This window comes from Crotalus tigris, unplaced genomic scaffold (genome assembly GCF_016545835.1).
Source record: "Crotalus tigris isolate CLP2741 ecotype Arizona unplaced genomic scaffold, ASM1654583v1 scf7180000017716.2861928, whole genome shotgun sequence".
Lineage (NCBI taxonomy): Eukaryota > Metazoa > Chordata > Lepidosauria > Squamata > Viperidae > Crotalus > Crotalus tigris.
In genome coordinates, this window is record NW_024096587.1 from 1,529,592 (window position 1) to 1,551,941 (window position 22,350).

Below are 22,350 nucleotides of genomic sequence, written 5' to 3' on the forward strand. Positions count from 1 at the left end.
GCCAATCTTGATTGCCTGACTAGTATGTCCTAGACCTAGAGGTCTCTCGCTTGTTAATTCCTACCCTTTTTTTTTTTTTCACTCGGAGGAAACCTATGAACAGTCTTACCAAGAACTACTGGGACCGAAAGAGGAGAGTGCACAGCAAGACTGGAAAGCAGAATCTTCTTGAAGCAGTTCTCCCAGTCAAAAATGTTTGTTTTTCCCCAAGCTACTTTTGTCCCCTGTGTATCACTGGGAGAAAGCCTGAAATGAGGCCACACTCCGATGTAGAGAGCACGTGGATCCACACAACTTTACCCCGGTTCTTTACTGCAGACTCCAGCAAGGTGCAGACAGCCCGAATCTGACTATCCCCTCTCGCCTCCCCGCCTTCCTCTTCCACTTGCAGGCTGCAAAACACCTGTTGGGCCGCCCGGCCCACCCCCACCCTCACCCCCTCGTCTTTGGCAGCGGTGGGGCAGGCCCAGCCTGGAATGGTCCCCTCTCCGCTTTTCCTTCCTTTTGTCACGGAGGGACCAAATCCCCGGGAAGCCCACAACGGCAGGAAGCTGCCACCTCCTGGGGGAGATGGCGGGGAGGAGGGACGCGAAGGAAGGGGACAGCCACGCACGCACGGGCAGAGGCGGTGGGGCCGGGCCGCAGCCATTAAAGCCGCCGCCGTTGGGCGCCGCCGCCGCCGTTGGGCGCCTTTGCTCGCCCGCTGCCGTCCTCCCGCCAACTGCCGCGGGCTATCTCTCGCCCGCTCGCTCGTCCTGCCCTGACGTGGCTGCCGTCGCTTCGGGGTGGGAGGCGGACGACGGCAGGCGGCGCGGAGAGCAAACGAGCCAGCTGCTCCCGGCAGCGGTAGCAGAAGAAGCAAAGGATGCTCCGGTCGCCATGGCAGCAGCAGCGGCAAGAGGTAAGATGGGTCCCCTCGCTCGGCTGCCTGCCTTCTTCCAGCCTCGCCGAGCCCGGCTAAGTGCGGGAAGGGGCGACTGGCGGTGGCGGTGCGCTGGCCTTGACCGGCGCGGCCGTCTGTGCATGGCGACTGTCTCCTCCCGTTCGCCTTGGCGTTCTTGGCCGCTCGCGGGTCCTTTCCCTCTGCCCTGCCTGCCGAAGCTGGGGATGGGGCAGCTCTTGACTTGATCCTCTCTAGCCCTACCGAGGAGACCGACTGTCTGCCATAAGGACCTGAAACCTCCCCTGTCCCTAACTTAACCTTCCTCCTTGTTGCCCTGGCAGCATCAGCGTTGCTTCCTTCTTTGCTCAACCTCAAAGCTCCTGGTCTGAGGGAAAGGGCAAAAAGAGAAGGGGGAGGGGACTCCCAGGCTCAACTCCATCAATTTTCTCTCAGCTCAGATCTCTCTCTGCCCAGGCCTAGTGCCATAGCAACTTCTTGGAGGCCCCTGGCAGTTGCAGTTTGCTTAAGGGTAAGATCAAAGGCTAAGGCACTGGGGAATGGGAGATTAATGGGAGGAACCTCTTCATTTTTAGTGCCTGCCTTTTCCTAAGACTTGGGGAAGAAGAGGAGCAGCAGGGCCTCAAGTCCAACCTTATTAAGCTCCCTTGTTCATCTCCACCCTCCTCATTTCTGTGACTTGTTCCCCCTCATTTTTCTGCATCTTCCCCTTCAGTTAGAAGCCTGTGAGCTACTTGTTTCCCTAGTCACAAAAAAGTTCCCATCTGGAAATACGGCTAGGATAGTGGGAGGTGGCATTTAACAGGAAGCAAGGGGCGGGTAATCGCCAGCAGAAGGCTTGCTGGAAACCAGGCGGCAACCATATCCCATACATGAAGGTGAAAAAGGCAAGAAAACTAGGGCATATTTCTATAACAGTTTTGGCCAAGTTGTGGGGAACATCAGCAAGAAAGAAGTAATAGCTACTCTTGTAAACTTGCATTTAATGAAAGCTTTGTGGTTTTGAAAGAATGTGCAAAATAGCCCTAGAACTAACTCGTATCCTTATTCGCATTACATGTGAGTGGCAGATACATGGGCTTGTTGTTGTTGTTTTGTTGTTAATTGCGAAGTCGTGTCCGACCCATCGCGACCCCATGGACAACGTTCCTCCAGGTCTTCCTGTCCTCTACCATCTTCTGGAGTCCATTTAAATTCACACCTACTGCTTCAGTGACTCCATCCAGCCATCTCATTCTCTGTCGTCCCCTTCTTCTATTGCCCTCAATCTTTCCCAGCATTAGGCTCTTCTCCAGTGAATCCTTCCTTCTCATTAGGTGGCCAAAGTACTTGAGTTTCAACTTCAGGATCTGGCCTTCTAAAGAGCAGTCGGGGTTGATCTCTTCTAGGACTGACCGGTTTGAACGCCTTGCAGTCCAAGGGATTCGCAGGAGTCTTCTCCAGCACCATAGTTCAAAGGCCTCAATTCTTTTGCGCTCAACCTTTCTTATGGTCCAACTTTCACAGCCATACATTGCAACTGGGAAAACCTTGGCCTGGATTATACGCACTTTTGTTGGCAGGGTGATGTCTCTGCTTTTTAGAATGCTGTCTAGATTTGCCATAGCTTTCCTCCCCATGAGCAAGCGTCTTTTAATTTCTTGGCTGCAGTCCCAATCTGAGGTGATCTTTGAGCCCAGAAAAATAAAATCTGTCACTACCTCCATTTCTTCCCCATCTATTTGCCAGGAATTGAGAGGGCCGGATGCCATGATTTTGGTTTTCTTAATGTTGAGTTTCAAGCCAACTTTTGCACTCTCCTTCTTCACCCGCATCAAGAGGCTCTTTAGTTCCTCTTCACTTTCTGCCATTAGAGTGGTATCATCTGCATATCTTAGGTTGTTGATATTTCTCCCGGCAATCTTAATTCCAACTTTTGATTCATCTAGCCCTGCCTTTCTCATGATGTGCTCTGCATATAAGTTAAATAGGCAGGGCGACAGTATCCAGCCTTGCCGGACTCCTTTTCCAATTTTGAACCAATCAGTGGTTCCGTGTTCGGTTCTCACTGTTGCTTCTTGACCCGCATATAGGTTTCTCAAGAGACAAATGAGATGGTCTGGTACTCCCATCTCTTTAAGAACTTGCCACAATTTGTTGTGATCCACACAATCAAAGGCTTTTGCATAGTCAATGAAGCAGAAGTAGATGTTTTTCTGGAACTCCCTAGCTTTCTCCATGATCCAGCGTATGTTGGCAATTTGATCTCTAGTTCCTCTGCCTCTTCGAAATCCTGCCTGTACTTCTGGTAGTTCTCGATCCACATACTGCTGGAGTCTAGCTTGTAGGATTTTAAGCATAACTTTACTAGCATGTGAAATGAGTGCAATGGTGCGATAGTTTGAACATTCTTTGGCATTGCCTTTCTTTGGAATTGGAATGTAAACTGACCTTTTCCAATCCTGTGGCCACTGTTGAGTTTTCCAAATTTGCTGGCAAATTGAGTGTAGCACTTTTACTGCATCGTCTTTTAAGATTTTGAATAGCTCAGCTGGAATACTGTCACCTTCACTAGCTTTGTTGTTGCTCAGATTTTCTAAGGCCCATTTCACTTCACATTCTAGGATGTCTGGTTTGAGGTCAATGACCATCTCATTGTGGTTATCTGGGATATTAAGCTCATTCTTGTATAGTTCTTCTGTGTAGTTTTGCTATCTCTTCTTAATCTCTTCTGCCTCTGTTAGGTCTCTGCCATTTTGGTCCTTTATCATGTCCATCTTTGCATGAAATGTTCCCTTCATATCTCCAATTTTCTTGAAGAGATCTCTGGTCCTCCCTATTCTGTTGTTTTCTTCTATTTCTTTGCACTGTTCATTTAAGAAGGCATTCTTATCTCTTCTAGCTACTCTCTGGAATTCTGCATTCAATTGGGTGTATCTTTCTCTTTCTCCTTTGCCTTTCGCTTCCCTTCTTTCCTCAGCTATTTGCAAAGCTTCCTCAGACAGCCATTTTGCTTTCTTGCATTTCTTTTTCTTTGGGATGGTTTTAGTTGCTACCTCTTGTACAATGTTGCGAACTTCCATCCATAGTTCTTCAGGCACTCTGTCTATCAGATCTAATTCCTTAAATCTATTTGTCACCTCTACTGTATATTCATCAGGAATATGATTTAGTTCATACCTGAGTGGCCTAGTGCTTTTCCCTACTTTTTTCAATTTAAGCCTAAATTTTGCAACGAGAAGCTCATGATCTGAGCCACAGTCAGCTCCTGGTCTTGTTTTTACTGACTGTATAGAGCTTCTCCATCTTTGGCTGCAGAGCACATAGTCAATCTGATTTCTATGTTGACCGTCTGGTGATGTCCATGTGTAGAGCCGTCTCTTGGGTTGTTGGAAAAGAGTGTTTGTTATGACCATCGTATTCTCTTGACAAAATTCTATTAGCCTGTGCCCTGCTTCATTTTGTACTCCAAGGCCAAACTTGCCTGTTATTCCGGTTATCTTTTGGCTTCCTACCTTAGCATTCCAATCCCCCATGATGATAAGGACATCATTTTTTGGTGTTAATTCTATAAGGTGCTGTAGGGCTTCATAGAACTGGTCAATTTCATCCTCTTCAGCACCAGTGGTTGGGGCATAGATTTGGACTACTGTGATATTGAATGGTTTGCCTTGGATTCGAATTGAGATCATTCTGTCATTTTGGGGATTGTATCCCAGTATTGCTTTTCCTATTCTTTTATTGACTATGAAGGCTACTCCATTTCTTCTGAGGGATTCTTGCCCACAGTAGTATACCTGATGGTCATCTGAGTTAAATTCACCCATTCCTGTCCATTTTAGTTCGCTGATTCCTAAGATGTCGATGTTCAGTCTTGTCATCTCTTTTTTGACTACGTCTAGCTTGCCTTGATTCATGGATCTTACATTCCAGGTTCCTATGGAGAAAAAATCTTTACAGCATCGGACTTTCCTTTCACCACCAGATATATCCACAGCTGAGCGTCCTTTCGGCTTTGGCCCAGTCGCTTCATTCTTTCTGGCGCTACTAGTACTAGCCCTCTGCTCTTCCCCAGTAGCATATTGGACACCTTCCGACCTGAGGGGCTCATCTTCCAGCGTCATATCTTTTTTCCTTTTAGTACTGTCCATGGGGTTTTCATGGCAAAGATACTGGAGTGGTTTGCCATTTCCTTCTCCAGTGGATCACATTTTGTCAGAACTCTCTGCTATAACCTGTCCGTCTTGGGTGGCCCTGCACGGCATAGCTTATAGCTTCATTGAGTTACGCAAGCCCCTTCGCCATGACAAGGCAGTAATCCATAAAGGGGATACATGGGCTACCCAGGCTAAATATAGACCTCAGTGACACTTGAAAATGGTGTGATGCTGGACCTATAAAATTAGCAAAAGTTATCGAGCCAGGAGAGAAGTTATTGCCTGTATGATACTAACTAGGAACACACAAGGCGAAAGGAGGTTGCCTCTATCTCCTATTTGCAGGCTCCTGAGATCCATTTGGTGGGCCCTTGTGTGAGACTGGATGCTTCCTAGAGGAACTAGGCCTGGTTCAGCAGAGCTCTTCTTATAGGCAGCTCCTGACCAAATATTACTGGTAGCAATAGTAATCAAGACCAGCAAGGCTGATTGAAGGCAGCATTTTAAAATTAACCTTTAATATGTTTGATTATGAGCCGTTCATGTTGTAATTCTCAAATTATGTCTATTTGCATGATAGATTGTAAATGGATTGCTGTCTATTTTGAGGAAAACAAATTTGGAGGGAGAGAGAGAGCGAGAGAGAGAGCTCCAACAAAACCCTGGAAAAGTGTCTCTACTCCCTTCTTCCTTATTCCAGTCCATGTGCTGAGTCAAAAACATTAAGATCACGGGGAAAAATTAGTTGAATGATGTTTTCCATCCAATAAATAAATAGGACAAATGCCTAAATGTGGGCAATACCTAAGACAGAAAGCAGCTTGCAAGAGCTGAGCTGGAATGAGAACAGTTAGCAGGCTTGAGAAATAGAAGCACCATCATGATGGGAGCTTGGGATAGGAACAGCATGTGAGCATTGAGAATTTATGAAATGAAAGTTTTAATTGAAGTAGCTTCTGTTACTTGGGGAATAAATGACTTGGCAGAACCACGAGCTGCTGGTTATGTGTGGGTCAGAAACATTAATTGGGAGGCAGATTGCCTTAGTTTCAAAAGTAAGGAGAAAGAAGAATTGAGGGATCCTTGGTGCTCTATGCGCTTGGCTGTTTTCTTGCAGACTAGGTAGTTTGAGTAATGAAATGTCTTCAAGAAAACAACCAAGCTTAGAAAGCTCCAAGGATCCCTCATTTCAACTCTGAGCTACATATATTCTCCTTTATTGAAAGAAAGAGTTCTTCTGCAATAGTTTAAAGTTCTTCTCCACCAGAACAAGAAATGCCATGGGGATAACCTATGACAATGGTATTCAATTGCTTAAGACAGAACATTCAAATGACATTAGAAGAGAAGACCACCACTGGATCATTCTGGAAGCCTCTCTATGTATGTAGTTCTATTTCATGTATGCAGTTTGGGGAGTGCTGTTTGATCTTGTATTGTTCTTCTGTGTCTTGGTCAGTGCAGTGATAAATAGCACCTATAGCAGCTATGTTTGATTTATTCTCTATATCCCTTCCTGATCTCATTTGGTTCCATTAATTGTTTATTTTCAGTTAGATTATTATAATGTACTCTAGGTGGGAATTTCCTTGAAGGAAATTCAGAAATTTTAGCAGATCCAGAATATGGTGGCCAGACTTTAGTCAGGAGCCTCACAGCAAGAGTATACTGTATGAAATTTGCTCAGGCAACACTGCATTGATCGTCCATTAATTTCCAGATTAAAATCAGATTGAAAGTCATCATGGTCACGACCTCCTGAGTGATGGCACCATATTTTTAGAATTTCTTCCCTTTCCAAGTTTGGACAACTCTTCTTCCTGGTTCTGAAAGAGCTGGAAAATGTTATCTCAGAACTGTTGCACCACGTCTTTCATAAATCCTGGAGCACCGGGGAATTACCTGAGGATTGGAAAAGGGCTGATGTGGTCCCCATCTTCAAGAAAGGGGAAAAAATGGACCCAGGAAACTACAGACCAATCAGTTTAACATCAATACCTGGGAAGATCCTAGAAAAGATAATCAAAAAACAGATCTGCAAACAACTAGAAGCAAACAAAGTCATAACTAATAGCCAGCACGGGTTTGTTAAAAATAAATCATGCCAAGCCAATCTTATCTCATTCTTCGATCAAGTGACTAAACTAGTAGACCAGTGAAATGTGGTGAACGTAGTATACTTAGATTTCAGTAAGGCATTTGACAAAGTAGACCACAACCTATTCTTTGGTAAGCTAGGAAAAAGTGGAATAGACAAACCGTACTCATCGAGTAGTCCTCAGTGGCACTATATCCACATGGAGAAAAGTAAGCAGTAGTGTACCACAAGGTTCCATCTTAGGCCCAGTACTCTTCAATATCTTTATAAATGATTTAGATGAAGGAATTGAAGGGGAACTCATTGAATTTGCAGATGACATCAAACTGACAGGAGCAGCCAATACCCCAGAAGACAAGTTCAGGATCCAAAAAGATCTTGACAAATTTGAACAATGGGCCCTATCCAACAAAATGAGTTTTAATGTGGAGAAAAGCAAAGTTTTACATTTAGGCAGGAAAAACCAAAGGTACAAGTACAGATTAGGCGAGACCTGGCTTAAAAACAGTAACTATGAGAGGGACCTTGGGGTCCTAGTGGACGATCACTGAACCATGAGCTAGCAGTGTGCAGCAGCAGCCGAAAAAGCTAATACAGTCCTGGGTTGTATAAACAGAAGCATAGAATTAACATCACATGAAGTATTAGTACCGCTTTATAAAATCCTAGTAAGACCGCACCTGGAATACTGCATCTAATTTTGGTCACCATATCACAAAAAAGATGTTGAGAGTTTGGAAAAAATTCAGAGAAGAGCAACTAAGATGATCAAAGGCCTGGAGACTAAAACATAAGAAAGAATGGCTGTGGGACTGGGGTTTGGCTAGTCTAAAGAAAAGAAGAAATGGGAAACGTGATAGCAGTGTTCCAGTATCTGAGGGACTGCCACAAGGCAGAGAGGGCCAGGTTGTTCACCAAAGCACCAGAGAGAAGGACAAGAAACAAGGCTGGAAACTGATCAAAGAGAGAAGCATCCTGGAATTAAGGAGAAACTTCCTGACAGTGAGGACAATCAACCAGTGGAACAGCTTACCCCCAGAAATCGTGAGTGCTCCATCACTGGAGACTTTTAAGAAGAGACTAGAGTCTGGACATTCACCTGTCTGAGACGGTATAGGTTCTCCTGCTTGAGCAGGGGACTGGACTAGAAGACCTCCAAGGTCCCTTCCAGCTGTATTCTATTCTAGTGGTTTGTTTTACAAAAGGGTCAAACTTCCCCCTCAGGACTTTGCTTTTCAGATTGTTAATCAGATAGTTATACCTGAAGTTATCTAAAGTTATATTCCTGTTATTTGTGGTTTTTATATTGTGTTTTAGCAAACTTTGTAATTGTAATTTTGTTTTTTATTTTTATTGCCAACTGCTCTGCAGGCCAATTTTACTGGCGATAAGTAGGTTTTAAGATGAAAAATAAAGGTCAGCTAGATGCTTCCAGGGAGCTCATTAAAAAAAAAGCAGGAAGGTGATAGCTCTCCTTCCCAGTCACTCTGCAACAGCTAATATTTAAAGCTTTCTGCTTTCGGTGCAGAATAGAAACAATATTAAATATTCATTCAATTTGTCTAGCCATTTTTTAAAAAAAAAAATGTCTAAATTAGTGGCCATCATCACATTCAGTTTTAAAAAGAGTTTAGTTCTATGGAACCTAACTGTCTCCAAGTAGTAATATTTAGAAAGATACAGATATTTGTCTATGCACATTTTTATATCATATATGATTTTATATATTTCTGTCACATCTCTCCATAAAAGCCACAATCCATGTAATCTTTCTCTGCAGCAGAGATATCCTAGCCCTCTAAATCATTTGGTTACGGTACCTTTTTGTACCAGTGCTGTAGTTGAGACGCAGTAATAAAACTATAATAGGCAGATTTTCATTATTTACATTATTATTAATTATTATCTGTTGGCAATTTCATAGTCTGTCTTTCACTTTTTAACATTTCATTGACATTTTCATTTGACCTGTCCACCATGACTTCAAGATTCTCATTGCAAGATTAGATTCTGTTAATATTTAACTGAAATTCAGATATTTTGCTTCAGTGTTTATCACTCCGCACTTACAGTACACAGAATGCATCTCTCTTCTTAAAAATCCATTCAGTTTGGAAAGAGGCCTTTGAATCTTTTTGCAACCCCAAACCTCTCTTTAATATTAGTATCCTGAGTTATATGGTTAGCAACTTTATTCATTTAAGTGATAAGGAGTCAGGGATGAGCAAGTAATTCAGGGGTCTCAAAACATGGCAACTTGTGGACTTGTGGACTTCAGCTCCCAGAATTCCTCAGTCAGCCAAGTTTGGAGACTACTGAGTTAACTGCTCGTCCCTGGCTTCTGATTATTTAAAACATTTTTTTTTTAAATATTGATCACCATGTAGATCCTTGGGAAAAACCTCTCTTCCCTTTTAATATTTTTCCCTTCAGTTCTATTGTTGTTCCTGTTTTAACTGGTTAATGTATGGAAAAAATTGATTTCTTAATCCAAGATTGTTAAAATTGCTCAGTTCCCTCTATGTGTCTATGTGGATTAAAATGGAACACAATTGACCAAAATGTTCTCCTGGCTGAACCCTGTTAATCTGTTGTACTCTGGGTATTTTAAAGAGGCTTGTGCAGGACTTTTCAGAACACTGCAATGGATGGACCAAAATTGCCACTCTTCATGACACATAAAATCTACTAGCTTGCCTTGCCTGTCAGTCTAGGAGAAGACTGAGAGAGGTACTTAAGATTAGAGTTTAGGATCCTTTTTCTCTTCACTAGATGCTTTCACAAAACTGTTTTGGTTTGAATTTTTCCGGGGGTGCAAAGAAACAGATTACAATAGATCCTTATGCCTGGCACCTGGTTGAATTCACTCTGTAGGCTTCAGTGTTGTATTGATCCAGTGTTGTGGCACAATAGTTTGTCTTCTCCATTAACTACTCATTTGTGTGGGTGGATGAATTGAAATGGTTTTTGTGAGTGCAGGAGAACAGACAGGAAAAAGATATCTTCTTGGTTTTTTTTTTTTTACATTTTTCCTTTTTCTTCTTTTTACAGTACAGCTGGTTCTCTAAACTCTAACTGGCCAAGGAACTTGGGGAAATGAAAACCTTTCCTGCAGTTGTTGATTGGATAACTATGGATTCCAAACCAGAGGACAAGATTTGGGGGATAGCCAGCCCAAGGGCTTGGCAGAAAAGCAAAGGATATTGGTCGTGTGTGGTCATTCAGGAGTTCTCTGATCAACAGCTCAGTGGTGCCTTGTAAAAGCCAAGACTTTCATCCTGCTTCCAAGTGAACTCTTCCAACCCTTTCCCCTGAGAACCTTTTGTTTAATTTTTATGCATCTTGGAGAGGCAACGTCAAGTAAGATTACTGACAGAAGTTAATTTTTGAAGAGAGAGAAAAGAAGGGAACAACAGAAGAAAAGATGGCAGCAGGAAAAAAAATCTTTACCCTTTATTTAGTTCTCTTAAAATGCACTATTAATTGACACATATTTGGAGGCAGCTTAGTTTTTTAAAGGAAATTACAGCATTAATCTGAATTATAAAATGAATAGCACAAATATATAACACGCCCAAAAACTATTATCCAAGCCTACAGTAAATCTGCAATTAAACAGATCAGCAATTCAATACATGTAATATCAGGGGACCTTATATTTTTTTCCAAAAAATCATATGGGGTGGACACATTAATATCCTTATATAGAAGCTGTTCAGTAATATTGGTCTTTCCTTTTAAGAAAATATAGGAATCCTACAATTCACTGAAGATGCTAACTTTCCTTGAGAACAAAGCATGTCTTCACAGCAAATAAGAGCAATTCAATTTTGTGTTGTCATTTCCTAGCTTTTGCTCTATACAAATATTTTTTTCTGGAATAAAAACATTTTTCTTAAAAAAAGAAAGAAAATAATCAAAAGGAAAAAGAGATGGATCAGAACCATGTCAGAGAAGCATATGGATCAGAACAATGTACAGTAATAAAAAAAGTATGAGGGATGTAGGTGAAAAGAACAAGGAGTGAAGAAAAACATTGTATGCACCTCATGGCAATAGCTAGACTTTTTTTCTGCATCCCTCTCCTGTTTAGGAGATAGCCACGGAAGTAAACATTAGGTTCTCTCTTCTGGGTGGATTCATATCCTAGGAAGGAGGCTGTACAATGAATCGTGGAAGCGACAGCAGCTCCATGGAGGAACTATCCAAAGCTACCCTGCACATTAACTCACTTTGGTGGCTGGCCTGTGGGCTTCTTGCGTTGTTAGCCAACTCCTGGATAATCTTGAGCATCACAGCAAAGCAACAGAAGCACAAGCCCCTGGAGCTCCTGCTCTGCTTCCTGGCAGGGACACACATTCTCATGGCTGCTGTGCCACTTACAACTTATGCCGTGGTGCAGCTGCGACGTGAATCTTCTGACTATGACTGGAACGAAAGCATTTGTAAAGTCTTTGTGTCTACCTATTATACATTGGCCTTGGCCACATGCTTCACCGTGGCCTCTTTATCTTATCATCGTATGTGGATGGTAAGATGGCCAGTGAACTACCGGCTGAGCAATGCCAAGAAGCAGGCCCTGCATGCTGTGATGGGCATCTGGATGGTCTCCTTCATCCTTTCTACCTTGCCATCCATTGGCTGGCATAACAATGGAGAGCGTTACTATGCCAGTGGCTGCCAGTTTATAGTCAGTAAGATCGGCTTAGGCTTTGGTGTGTGCTTCAGCTTGCTTCTTCTTGGAGGCATAGTCATGGGCTTAGTGTGTGTGGGTATTACTTTCTACCAGACCTTATGGGGGCACCAAAGGCATCATAGATGCCATCACCAAAGAACAGAAGATATTTCTTGTCCTTCTTCAGTTCACAACACTTTCAATGTGCCAGCCATCGTAGTAGAGGATGTCAGAGGCAAAAGAAGATCGTCACTGGATGGATCTGAATCTGCTAAGACTTCCATGCAGATGACCAATCTCATCAGCGCAATTGTTTTTCTGTATGACACACTGACTGGTGTACCCAGTTTGGTAAGAAATATCCCTTCCTATTTTTGACCTGTTGTTTTGGATGGTCTCTAGAAGGCATAAATCCAGTTATGAATCCTTAATTTCTGTTAGGACTGACATAACCAAAATCACTTTAACAAAGCAGTTTCTTCCACCTTGCATATACAAAGACATTTCCTGAAATAAGGACATTTGACATTCTGAAATAGAATGATAATAACAAGGTTTTGGATTATATTTCTAATCTAAGTTATTTTTCATTACCTCTTTAAAATTAGCCATTCCTGGCAAAAATTGTACATCTCCCAGAGCCCCTATATGAGGGAGAGGGACGGTTAAGAAGATGGATGGATGGATGGATGGATGGATAGATAGATAGATAGATAGATAGATAGATAGATAGATAGATAGAGTCAGTAGTGGCCAAAATTGTGGAAACCTTTTGGGAAATGTGTACAGTAGAAATGCCACTTTTGGTTAAGTTTCCACCAATTTTTCTTCTAATTTCTTTATAATTGTAGCCTTGTTCACTTAATAATACTATTTTACATCGCTTTCTGGGCAACCAGTCAACTCTTTGCACCATTACTTTAATTTTATTACGTTTTACAAGCTCACTAAATGAAAGAAAAAAGAAAACCCAACCAACTTGATAGCGATCACGTAACACACTGACAAATGTCCTCCTCTCAGCTTCAATACATGACATCAATAATTGAATCCTACTGTGATCTGATTGGCTTATTGCCAAAACAAGATGACACCTGATTGGCTCTCTAAACCCTCATGCTCATTGGCTACAATCAGATGAAGGAAAGCTTCCTGATATCAACCTAAGCAAGTTGTGCTTCCTTTTTCTGCTTATTTGGCTATAACTTTTCATAGAATACAGTACAGATAATTGAACAAACTTCGTTGCATTACATTCTTGATTAAATTATCTTTCCATTGATATATAATTTTATGATACTACAAAAAAGTAGTGTTATTAGCCATCAAACCTCAAAAATACACTTTTCTTTAAAGGTTTCCACAATTTTGGTCACTACCGTAGATAGAATGCCCTATAGTCTTCAGGGACTGTGTATATCAGTCATAGATTGTGTCCTTTGGTCCAGTTCCTAACCATGCACTACACTAAGGAGATATCAAATGCCTTAATAGTATTTCAAAAGGAACCTATAATTATACACCTACTGGCGGGGCAGGGAGCTGGTGGGGGGGGGCTAAGTAATACATGGATGGCTTTGAGGATTATGCCAGGAGTAACACTGCAAATTAATAAAATAGTTAATATTACATTTCTTTTGATATTCTGTAATATCAATCTCTACATATTTGATCATGTTTTTTCTGTCTGGTTAAAAATTATAATTAGTGGCCATCTCTGGAGAGATAATAATAATAATAATAATAGTAGTAAAGTTGGAAGGGACCTTGGAGGTCATCTAGTCCAACCCCCTGCTCGGGCAGGAAACCCTACACCATTTCGGACAAATGGCTGTCCAGTCTCTTCTTAAAAACTTCCAGTGTTGGAGCATTTACTGCTTCTGGAGGCAAGCTGTTCCACTGATTAATTGTTCTCACTGTCAGGAAGTTGCTCCTTAGTTCTAGGTTGCTTCTCTCCTTGATTAGTTTCCACCCGTTGCTTCTTGTCCTGCCTTCAGGTGCTTTGGAAAATAGCTTAATTCCCTCTTCTTTATGGCAGCCCCTGAGATATTGGAATACTGCTATCATGTCCCCCCTTGTCCTTCTCTTCGTTAAACTAGACATACCCAATTCTCGCAACCGTTCCTTATATGTTTTAGCCTCCAGTCCCCTAATCATCTTTGTTGCTCTTCTCTGTACTCTTTCTAGAGTCTCAACATCTTTTTTACATCGTGGTGACCAAAACTGGATGCAGTATTCCAAGTGTGGCCTTACCAAGGCATTGAAGAGTGGTATTAATACTTCACGTGATCTTGATTCTATCCCTCTGTTAATGCAGCCTAGCACTGTGTTGGCCTTTTTGGCAGCTGCAGCACACTGCTGGCTCTGGGGATTGATTTCACTTTGGGAACTCTGGCACCACATGTGGTACCCTAGTGCCTTATCCGTGGAAGACAGGTCATCCAGCATCGAGGGGGGATGCTCTAATCAAAATTGTGTTCTGGAGTGTAGTAATTTATTTTTCATTATAAAAGTAAATAAATATCATGGGTGGATAGAAAGGAATTACATGTATTCTGGGATGCTTTGGGTGTAAGTGCCCAATCTGTCTTAATGTCTTTAACACCATTCTAATCTCTCAGCAATGCTGTAGAGCATATCTTAATTAATTAATGGGAATTAATGGGAATCACTGATAATCCACTGTATGTATTTGAGATATATAGTCTTATTACAAGTCTGATGGTTTCATTCATGCTGGACAAAAATGCTTGAATCTTGGGGGCTATTTATTTCTATACATATGTCCAAGAAACCAGGGCTAGATGGAAATCCAGATTTATTGCTAGACCACCTGATTGAGATGTGCTAGATCACCAGTTCTTTAACAATAGGAATAATGAAAGTCCTCTGTTCTAAATCCTAATGCTAATGTGAAACAAATCTGAGCAGGTGGCAGCACTCAGCTAACCTTGGCAGATGGCAGAAGATAAATATTTGGCCAGAGGTACTACCTGGCAATGCCAAGAATGTTGGTTAGACAGAGAAGTAAAAGAAAACCCAGAAAAAAATTGTAGAAATCCACTTCAGTTATGTTGCTAATAAGACTCATGGATGTAGTATCATTTGCTTTAAGAGGCTTTAAGAAAACCAGGTGTGACTGATTTCTAAATTAAATGCTATAATAAGTGCTTTATGATTTTATTTTTTGAACTTCTATTTTTTTTTAAATGGACAGGTTGTTTTACTAAATGTATGCCTCAGTCATAGTAGAAAATTAATTCCTCTATTTATTTCCAAATACTCCTCGTTGTCATTTTTTCAGAAATTCCAGTCAGCCAAAAGATAGAGCAAAGACAATCCTTTATAGCTGTAGGGATTTTTTTTCACAATTTCAAGACAAACCTGAATTGCGTTTTTTTTATGCCATGGTTTTACAGATCACTTTTAATAGAACAAAGCACAAAATTCCTTTACCACCCATTGTTCCTGTGAAAGGAAATAAGGTCTTCCTTCTTAAGAGGGTGGTAAGAATAAAAAATATTGCAATTGTCAATTTCAATTTATCTCTGGAATTTTCAGCCACAATTCACATTTGCTGATTTTTTTTTCTCATTCAGCATAACAGAGCTGCCAATAATTAAAGAAAAATGCCAGCAAACATTACAAGAAACATTACTAAATAGATTACTGTTAACTGATTTTTTAGAATACAAAATATTTTTAAAAAATACCAAGAGCACTTTTAGGGTACAGATATCCATGGAGATTATTTTTAGGCAATGATCCGGTGAGGTCACAAGCATTATCTGGTGCTTATAACATCTGTGCAATCATGTGCCATACATCATTTGAGATAATAATGCACAGTTGTTTAATTTTCGCAACAACCATACATGCTAAATGCTAAGGGGAAAACAGTATTTTCTCCATAGAGATAATGATTGAATCCAGCAGAACAAATGAAAAGTGAAGATTTCTTTCATAAAGAAAAAATGCAGGAAAAGTCCAAGGACCAGAGTCACTGAGTTATTAGGCTTTTCTGTAAGGCAATTATGCTGGCCCTTTGCTGATGTCACTTGATCAGCTCTTGCTGTTTATTTGATGATAGCAATAATTTGCAGTATCTTCTTTAAAAAAAATAATAAAAATGTTGTAATGATTTGCAAGACAATAGCCAGTGCGTACTGAAATTATTTTCCAGATGTACGATTTCAGCTTCTGCATATGGTGAACTAGCCAGGAAGTTGTTTGCCAAAAAGTATTTGTAAGCATTTCTCTTCCCTCGTAATGCTGGAGTAGAAAATAGACAATGATAGTTAAAGTGTTTTGAGGGTAGTTGCATTTGCCACAATACATGTTTACGTTTAATTGTGTTTTCACTCATTAAACTGATTGTTTTTTTAGAATGTTCCATTTGCAAAGCCTGTTTATCAGTTCTCTCAATGTTAGAACAATACGAGTAGCATTCCTGTTTTAGCTGTCTGAGAAATGTTTTGATAGTGTCTGGAGTGTTCTGTCATGAACAGAGAGCTCAACTGTGGCATTTTACCCACACCATCTCTTATCTCTCCTTGTCTTAGGTGGTCAGCTTCTTCAGCCTACGCTATGATACTGCTCCCACCTGGATGGTGCTGGCAGTGCTCTGGTGCTCCATGGTGCAGACACTGCTACTCCCATCATTCATCTGGTCTTGTGAACGGTACCGGGCAGATGTCCGGACTGTCTGGGAACAATGTGTAGCAATAATGTCAGAAGATGATGGCGAAGATGGTGAGCAACCTGCCCACCTCAGTCTTTGCATAATATATTGAGGAAGTCTCATACTGTGGAGAGGGGGGAGTAATCACAAGCTTCAAAGGTATGAAGTATGAGATCAGCAACCAGAATTAGGTATCCTGTCAGGAGATTTGTCAGAGGAGCAGGTATCTTTTTATCTGTTGCAAATCTGCATATTTTAGATGCTGTTTATGTGTCTGTATTAATTCTCACAGAGTACGAACTTAAATAATTCCTAAAATTGCAATGTGTTCCACAGAGGAAAATAGAACAGTTCCTTACTTCGTTAGTTTTAAGGATGAGGGCTAATTAGCAGTATTAACCGTTTGCAAGAGTTATTGGAATCTTTATACTCATCCCCTTCAGCATGATACGCACAATTGTTTTCTTATCCAACCCTGTCATTTCCATATCCAGGACAGGGAAAGGAAGGCAGTAGGTCTAGAGAGTAAATTCTTATTCCTAGAAGCCTGGAGGCCAGTCCATTTCTGCAATTATAAACAGTCTAGTACCAAGATGTTACTGAAATCAAATTGTGGAATATCAGTTGATCAGATGACATCAGCTAATATTCAGGTAAAATATCTGAGAGATCAAATTTACACAGGTGCTTTTTCCAGTAACTAACATAAGAGTTCTAATCTAGAATGTAATTCTAATCACACTCAAGACATAATCCTTATTTCAATTTTTTCCCAGCACATACCCTGTCAACTATCAGTTTTGCCCTTAACTCCATGCATTAGTTGTGTGCTTTTAAACAACTACTAGATTACTACAAGACTGGAGGCAGAAATGCTGTTTCTGCATTTCTGCTGCTCTTAATAGATCAGTACCAGATTAGGACATTGTAGGCCTCTGCCTCTGTCTGAAGCTTCATCCCATGATCCTTCCCCAAACTGCTGAGTTGCATGTGCTGATTAAAGGTTATGAATGTTGCTGAGCCTATAGGCATCTTCCACAACCAGCTCTTAGGCTGGATTTGGATATCCAGTAAGATTGCAGCATTAGTCTTAGTAGGAAAAAAAGTTCACATTTGAAACAAATGAGACAAGAATTACCTCCAGCTGTTCTACCCAAGAATGAGCATTTAAGCAGGAAATCAAGGAACTGAACACAATCCAGCATACTAGCTTGTATATTTCTAGATTTCTCAGCAACCTTTTTAGCATACAGAGCATACCTTTTAACAACACTGAAAAAAGAGACCAGAATATATCATGGGGTAATTATTGCAAGCTGTTAACAAAAGCATGTCTATACTGTGAAGTGCAGGACTAGTATAGCACAATATAGACTCAGGACCCTAAGTGGGTAAAATATTTTTGGAAACCAATAACATGTCATAGCCACAATGACTTTCATATAATACCCTGCCATGCCAATGTGCAGGTGTGATTTCTCATGGTGAGGACTGAGGTGTCTCTGAAAGGGTTTTTTAAGTTCTCTGTTCTCTGTTAGATGGCGCTGGTGATGATTATGGAGATGGGAGGATCTGCAAGGTGCGATTCAATGCCAATGGTGCTACAGCCATGAAGCAGGATCCTAGGGATGCTAAGCTGCTGCCGGTGCACCATATGCTGTTGCCCCATGACAGGGTACATTATTTGCAGGTAAGCTGCTTGCTCTGAGTGTTACACCTACCATATGAATAAAGAGCCAACATTGTTAGCAAAAATACTGACCTGACGATTCTAGTCCGCCTGCAACTATGGAAGTCACTGGGAGGTCTCAGCCCAGTCTACTTGACGATTGCTATTGTGGAGGAAAGTGGGAAGAGGGATTACTTTGTACATCACCATGAGCGCATAAACAAATAACAGGAGAGAAACTTGATACACACACAAAAACAAATACACTTCTAAATATATGCACATGGTCTTCTGTTAGACTGAATCAGTCCATGTACAACAGTCAGTGTCGTCTAACCATGTTTTCTTAGATTCAAAGTACTGTATTGCAACAACTCATCATCCATTGTATTTGGGAACAATTTATACTACAGTAAGCTAATATGGTAAATTGGATTGAGAGACTGGCCCAGAGACACTTAGGTGTTATGGCTAATTAGATTTGAACTGAAGATCTTCTGTTCTAAGTAGAACTTCAAAATACACAACATTGATCTTAACTCCAAAACTAGATTCTGCTTTTGACTTTACAATGTATTGGAGGCTTTTTAAGAAGGCAATGGATAGCCATTTGTCTGGAATGGTATAGGGTCTCCTGCTTGAGCAGGAGTTTGGACCAGATGATCTCCGAGGTCTCTTCCAACTCTTATTCTGTAATCTGTAATCTACTTAATAATTAGAGACATGCTAAAAGCTAAGTGGGACTTTTTATTTCTGAGAATACAGAAGCATTTAAACTTATTAGTTTAATGAATATACATAGTTGACCTGTTTTCTAAGCTAGTTGTTTTCATAAGGGGGCATTAGTAACTAACCAAACAAAGAGTATTCCCAGTTTGATGCCAAACTGCTATGTGATAATTATGGGTGTTTCTTCATGAGCATCTGGAGGGGGGACATTTAAATATAGTGCCTTTTTTTTAATTTGTAGTTTGTAATCCACACACCCTCCCATCTGTTTCTACATCTCTTGTAGGAATACGGCACAATTTTCCTCCAAGCAGCTGAGCTATAGGCAATAATTCATGTTTGTGTGTTTAGTGAACATCGTGGGAGAAAAACAATTTGGAGGTTTAGGGATGAGCATTTGATGTAGCACTGCAGGGAGATACAGTAGAAGCTTTATTCGCTCTATTTAAAAATGTAGAAATGAGTTGAACTGGGGAGCTGCTCCTCTAATTATTGAACATATTGGAAGATTAACATTCCAGAGTAATGTGGATGTGATGGCTATTCCAGCTTTCCTTTTATAATTGAATTTTATGCCAAGAAAAGGGGTACCTGGGGAAACGCCAAAGGACCCCATCTGGACTTTTGTAAAGTTCCTTGAGACTATGGACTGCAAAATGAAGCTCTTGAATAAAAGCGCCATTAGAGAATGGTGGTACAACAAGGTACTTTCCCCCATTTCCACAAATATATAATATAAGAAAGCATGTATGGTAAAATGAATGAATGAAAAAGAAAGGAAGGAAGGAAGGAAGGAAGGAAGGAAGGAAGGAAGGAAGGAAGGAAGGAAGGAAGGAAGGAAGAAAGAAAGAAAGAAAGAAAGAAAGAAAGAAAGAAAGAAAGAAAGAAAGAAAGAAAACAAACCAGGAAGGGAATAACATTTTTGTAAAACAGCATTATGAGCAAAGGATGCTGTTTGTTACATTCACATAAACCAGGGGTCTCAACCCCCGGTCCGTTGCCTGCCAGCAACCAGTCCACCCAAACAAGGAAAGCCCCATCCACAGGATGCAGGCAACACACAAAACCACACCACCTCCGGTCCGTGGAAAAACCTCCCTCCAACGGTCCCTGGTGCCAAAAAGATTGGGGACCTCTGACATAAACAAAGAACAATTAGGAAATTCAAATAACAATACATTTCAAAGCAAATGTATCCAATAGGATCCTTCTCTGATGTTCTCCATCTTGAGATGGCTTTTGCATGCTGAAAAAACAGATATACTAACAGTCTAACTACACAGGAAAAAGTAAACCTGATCTTTGCAATTAGTGGGAAGGCATTGGAGTGATTAACAAATTCTTGAGAATCTTTTAAGTTTCATAGTATTAACATTTGATTAAAGACAATTCAAACTTAATTACTTTAAACACTTTACAATGTATATCTTATATCTGCCTGTGAACCATCCTGGGATTTGTTATATAAAGAGAAGGGAGGAATATGCTAAGTGGCTCAGATTTCTTTCTTTCATTTAGACTCCTAAAATGTTTAAGCTATTGGACATTTCTATCAGTGGAGAACAATCTATATTCTTCAGCTGCTGTTTCTCCATTAACTTTCCTTTCAGGTTCCTATCTCCCGGAGGATGTCTCACGATGAAACCAATATCTTTTCTTCCCATCGTTCAACTCCTTCCTTCCTTCACAAGTGGTCCTCATCTGATGACATTCGGGTGGCTGCTCCACACAAACATGGAGGACCCTCCAGTTTTCTGCCTCCAGAGCTCCGTAGCTACCATCACCGTCGGCATTCCCCTGAGGATGAGTTCACTACACTTCGGCAGTTTCTAGAAGCCGGAATGGCTCGGGGACCTGGCTCCAGTGCTTGCTTCTTCCGTGATGAGATTACGACCTTTATTGATGAAACACCGGCACCCTCCCCTTACAGCACTCCACGCCATTCACGCCTCCCATTCTCAGTACAGCGTGAGAGGCACCATTCCCTAAACGGTGCTGAACTAGAAGGCCCTGATAGGAATCAACAGTTTTCACTGACTGATGGTGAAAGCTTATACCTCTTTGCTGGAGAACAGGGGCCTGGCAAATGGACCATGGCAGCTCACGGGGCACAATCCTTGCAGGAAGTCGGCCTACACAATGGCACCAAAGGCAATAGCGCTGCTGTGGATTTTTAAGGAAATCCCAGAACTCAAAATTTAGGCTCCCATGTTTTTTCTTGACATTCTAAGAGGACAGGAGTTATGCCATAAGGGAACCTGATATGGAGGGGAGATTAGTAGTGAGAGGGCAGAAAAATGTCACAGCTGGAGAGTGCAGTGGCATCCTGCTCTCAGTGGACAACTGAGTCCAGACCACCATAGTTAACTGAGGGCACTTTTTGTCTGCTCCCTATCTTTGGTAGCATTGTTAGCACTATCCTTTTCACATCTTTCTTAGCTCCACTGGTTATGAGAAAAAAATTCAGTGTGGTGAGAAGGAATACATATATATGTGTGTGTGGAAGGCATATTCCATATATATATATATATATATATATATATATATATATATATATATATGGAATGTCACATGTGTCTGGTTTTTGTTTTAGTGTTAATTAATCATGTTTTTGTGCTATTAAAGTGATTCAGGCTACAAACTGGTATGTACTTAGCTGGGAATTAGTGCCCCTAAAAACTACAGGACACACCACAAAGGTATACAAGAGAGTGCTGCCATCAAATGTTTAGTAAATCTTAGCAGGACAAACTGGGAAGAATCACCCTCAGCTAACCTTATCTACCAATGAAGTGCATTAAATGTGAAAAGAGGAATCAGTGATCATGGAAGTGTTTATTAAGCATTCTAAGACTGATTGATTGATTGATTGATTATGGGCCATCAAGTCACTGTTCACTTCTAGAGGCCAGTAGCTCACACATAGTACTACAACAGTTCTTACAATGGGTCTCTTGGAAAGCATTATCATCCACACATTACAGATGAGGACTAATGGGAGAAATAAAAATGTTCAAGAAAGAAATGGACAGTCACCATTAACAGAGGCTGATGAAAGCAGAATTTCACTAGATTTTTGACAGCTCTCTTTCATCACAGATGCAGTCATGAGCAGAACTAGTGCCAAAAACTGGAAGAAAGATACTATAAACAGCTGAACTCATCTGGGTTCATATATTCAAAGTTTATTTTTATGCCAGATCTATCCCCAGAGGGTAGTAGTTAATTCAAGGGAAAGAGAAGAAGGGATTTGCCTAGTGCCGCATTCACAGTTGAAGTATTTCCAGATGAGGCTTTTAGTATGCAGTTAGAAATTTATGAAGGTGAAGATGTTGTTATTTTCCATCAGTCAGTTTTCCATGTTTCCTACAACTATTTTTTCCCAAAGAAAATGCATTAAGGAAAGAAAGATGGAATAGTGGCATGGTGCCTTTTGACTGATACTACCTAAGAGATAACCA

The 22,350-nt window shown here is 41.0% G+C and overlaps 1 protein-coding gene across 1 annotated transcript; it reads left to right on the plus strand.

Annotated features, from left to right (window-relative positions):
* The first annotated feature begins 478 nt into the window (after window positions 1–478).
* On the plus strand, window positions 479–21,699 carry GPR162 (G protein-coupled receptor 162). The gene is made up of 5 exons (XM_039338749.1): window positions 479–901; window positions 10,187–12,161; window positions 16,373–16,562; window positions 18,030–18,181; window positions 20,500–21,699. Exons 2-5 carry the CDS (start codon window positions 11,301–11,303, stop codon window positions 21,064–21,066), a joined length of 1,770 nt encoding a protein of 589 aa, XP_039194683.1. The 5' UTR covers window positions 479–901; window positions 10,187–11,300; the 3' UTR covers window positions 21,067–21,699.
* Window positions 21,700–22,350: the final 651 nt, after the last annotated feature.

Coding starts and splice junctions, on each gene's coding strand:
- GPR162 (XM_039338749.1), top strand. CDS start 11,301: ATGAATCGTGGAAGCGACAGCAGCTCCATGGAGGAACTATCCAAAGCT. Junction 12,162..16,372: donor TGACTGGTGTACCCAGTTTG/GTAAGAAATATC, acceptor TCCTTGTCTTAG/GTGGTCAGCTTCTTCAGCCT. Junction 16,563..18,029: donor AGAAGATGATGGCGAAGATG/GTGAGCAACCTG, acceptor GTTCTCTGTTAG/ATGGCGCTGGTGATGATTAT.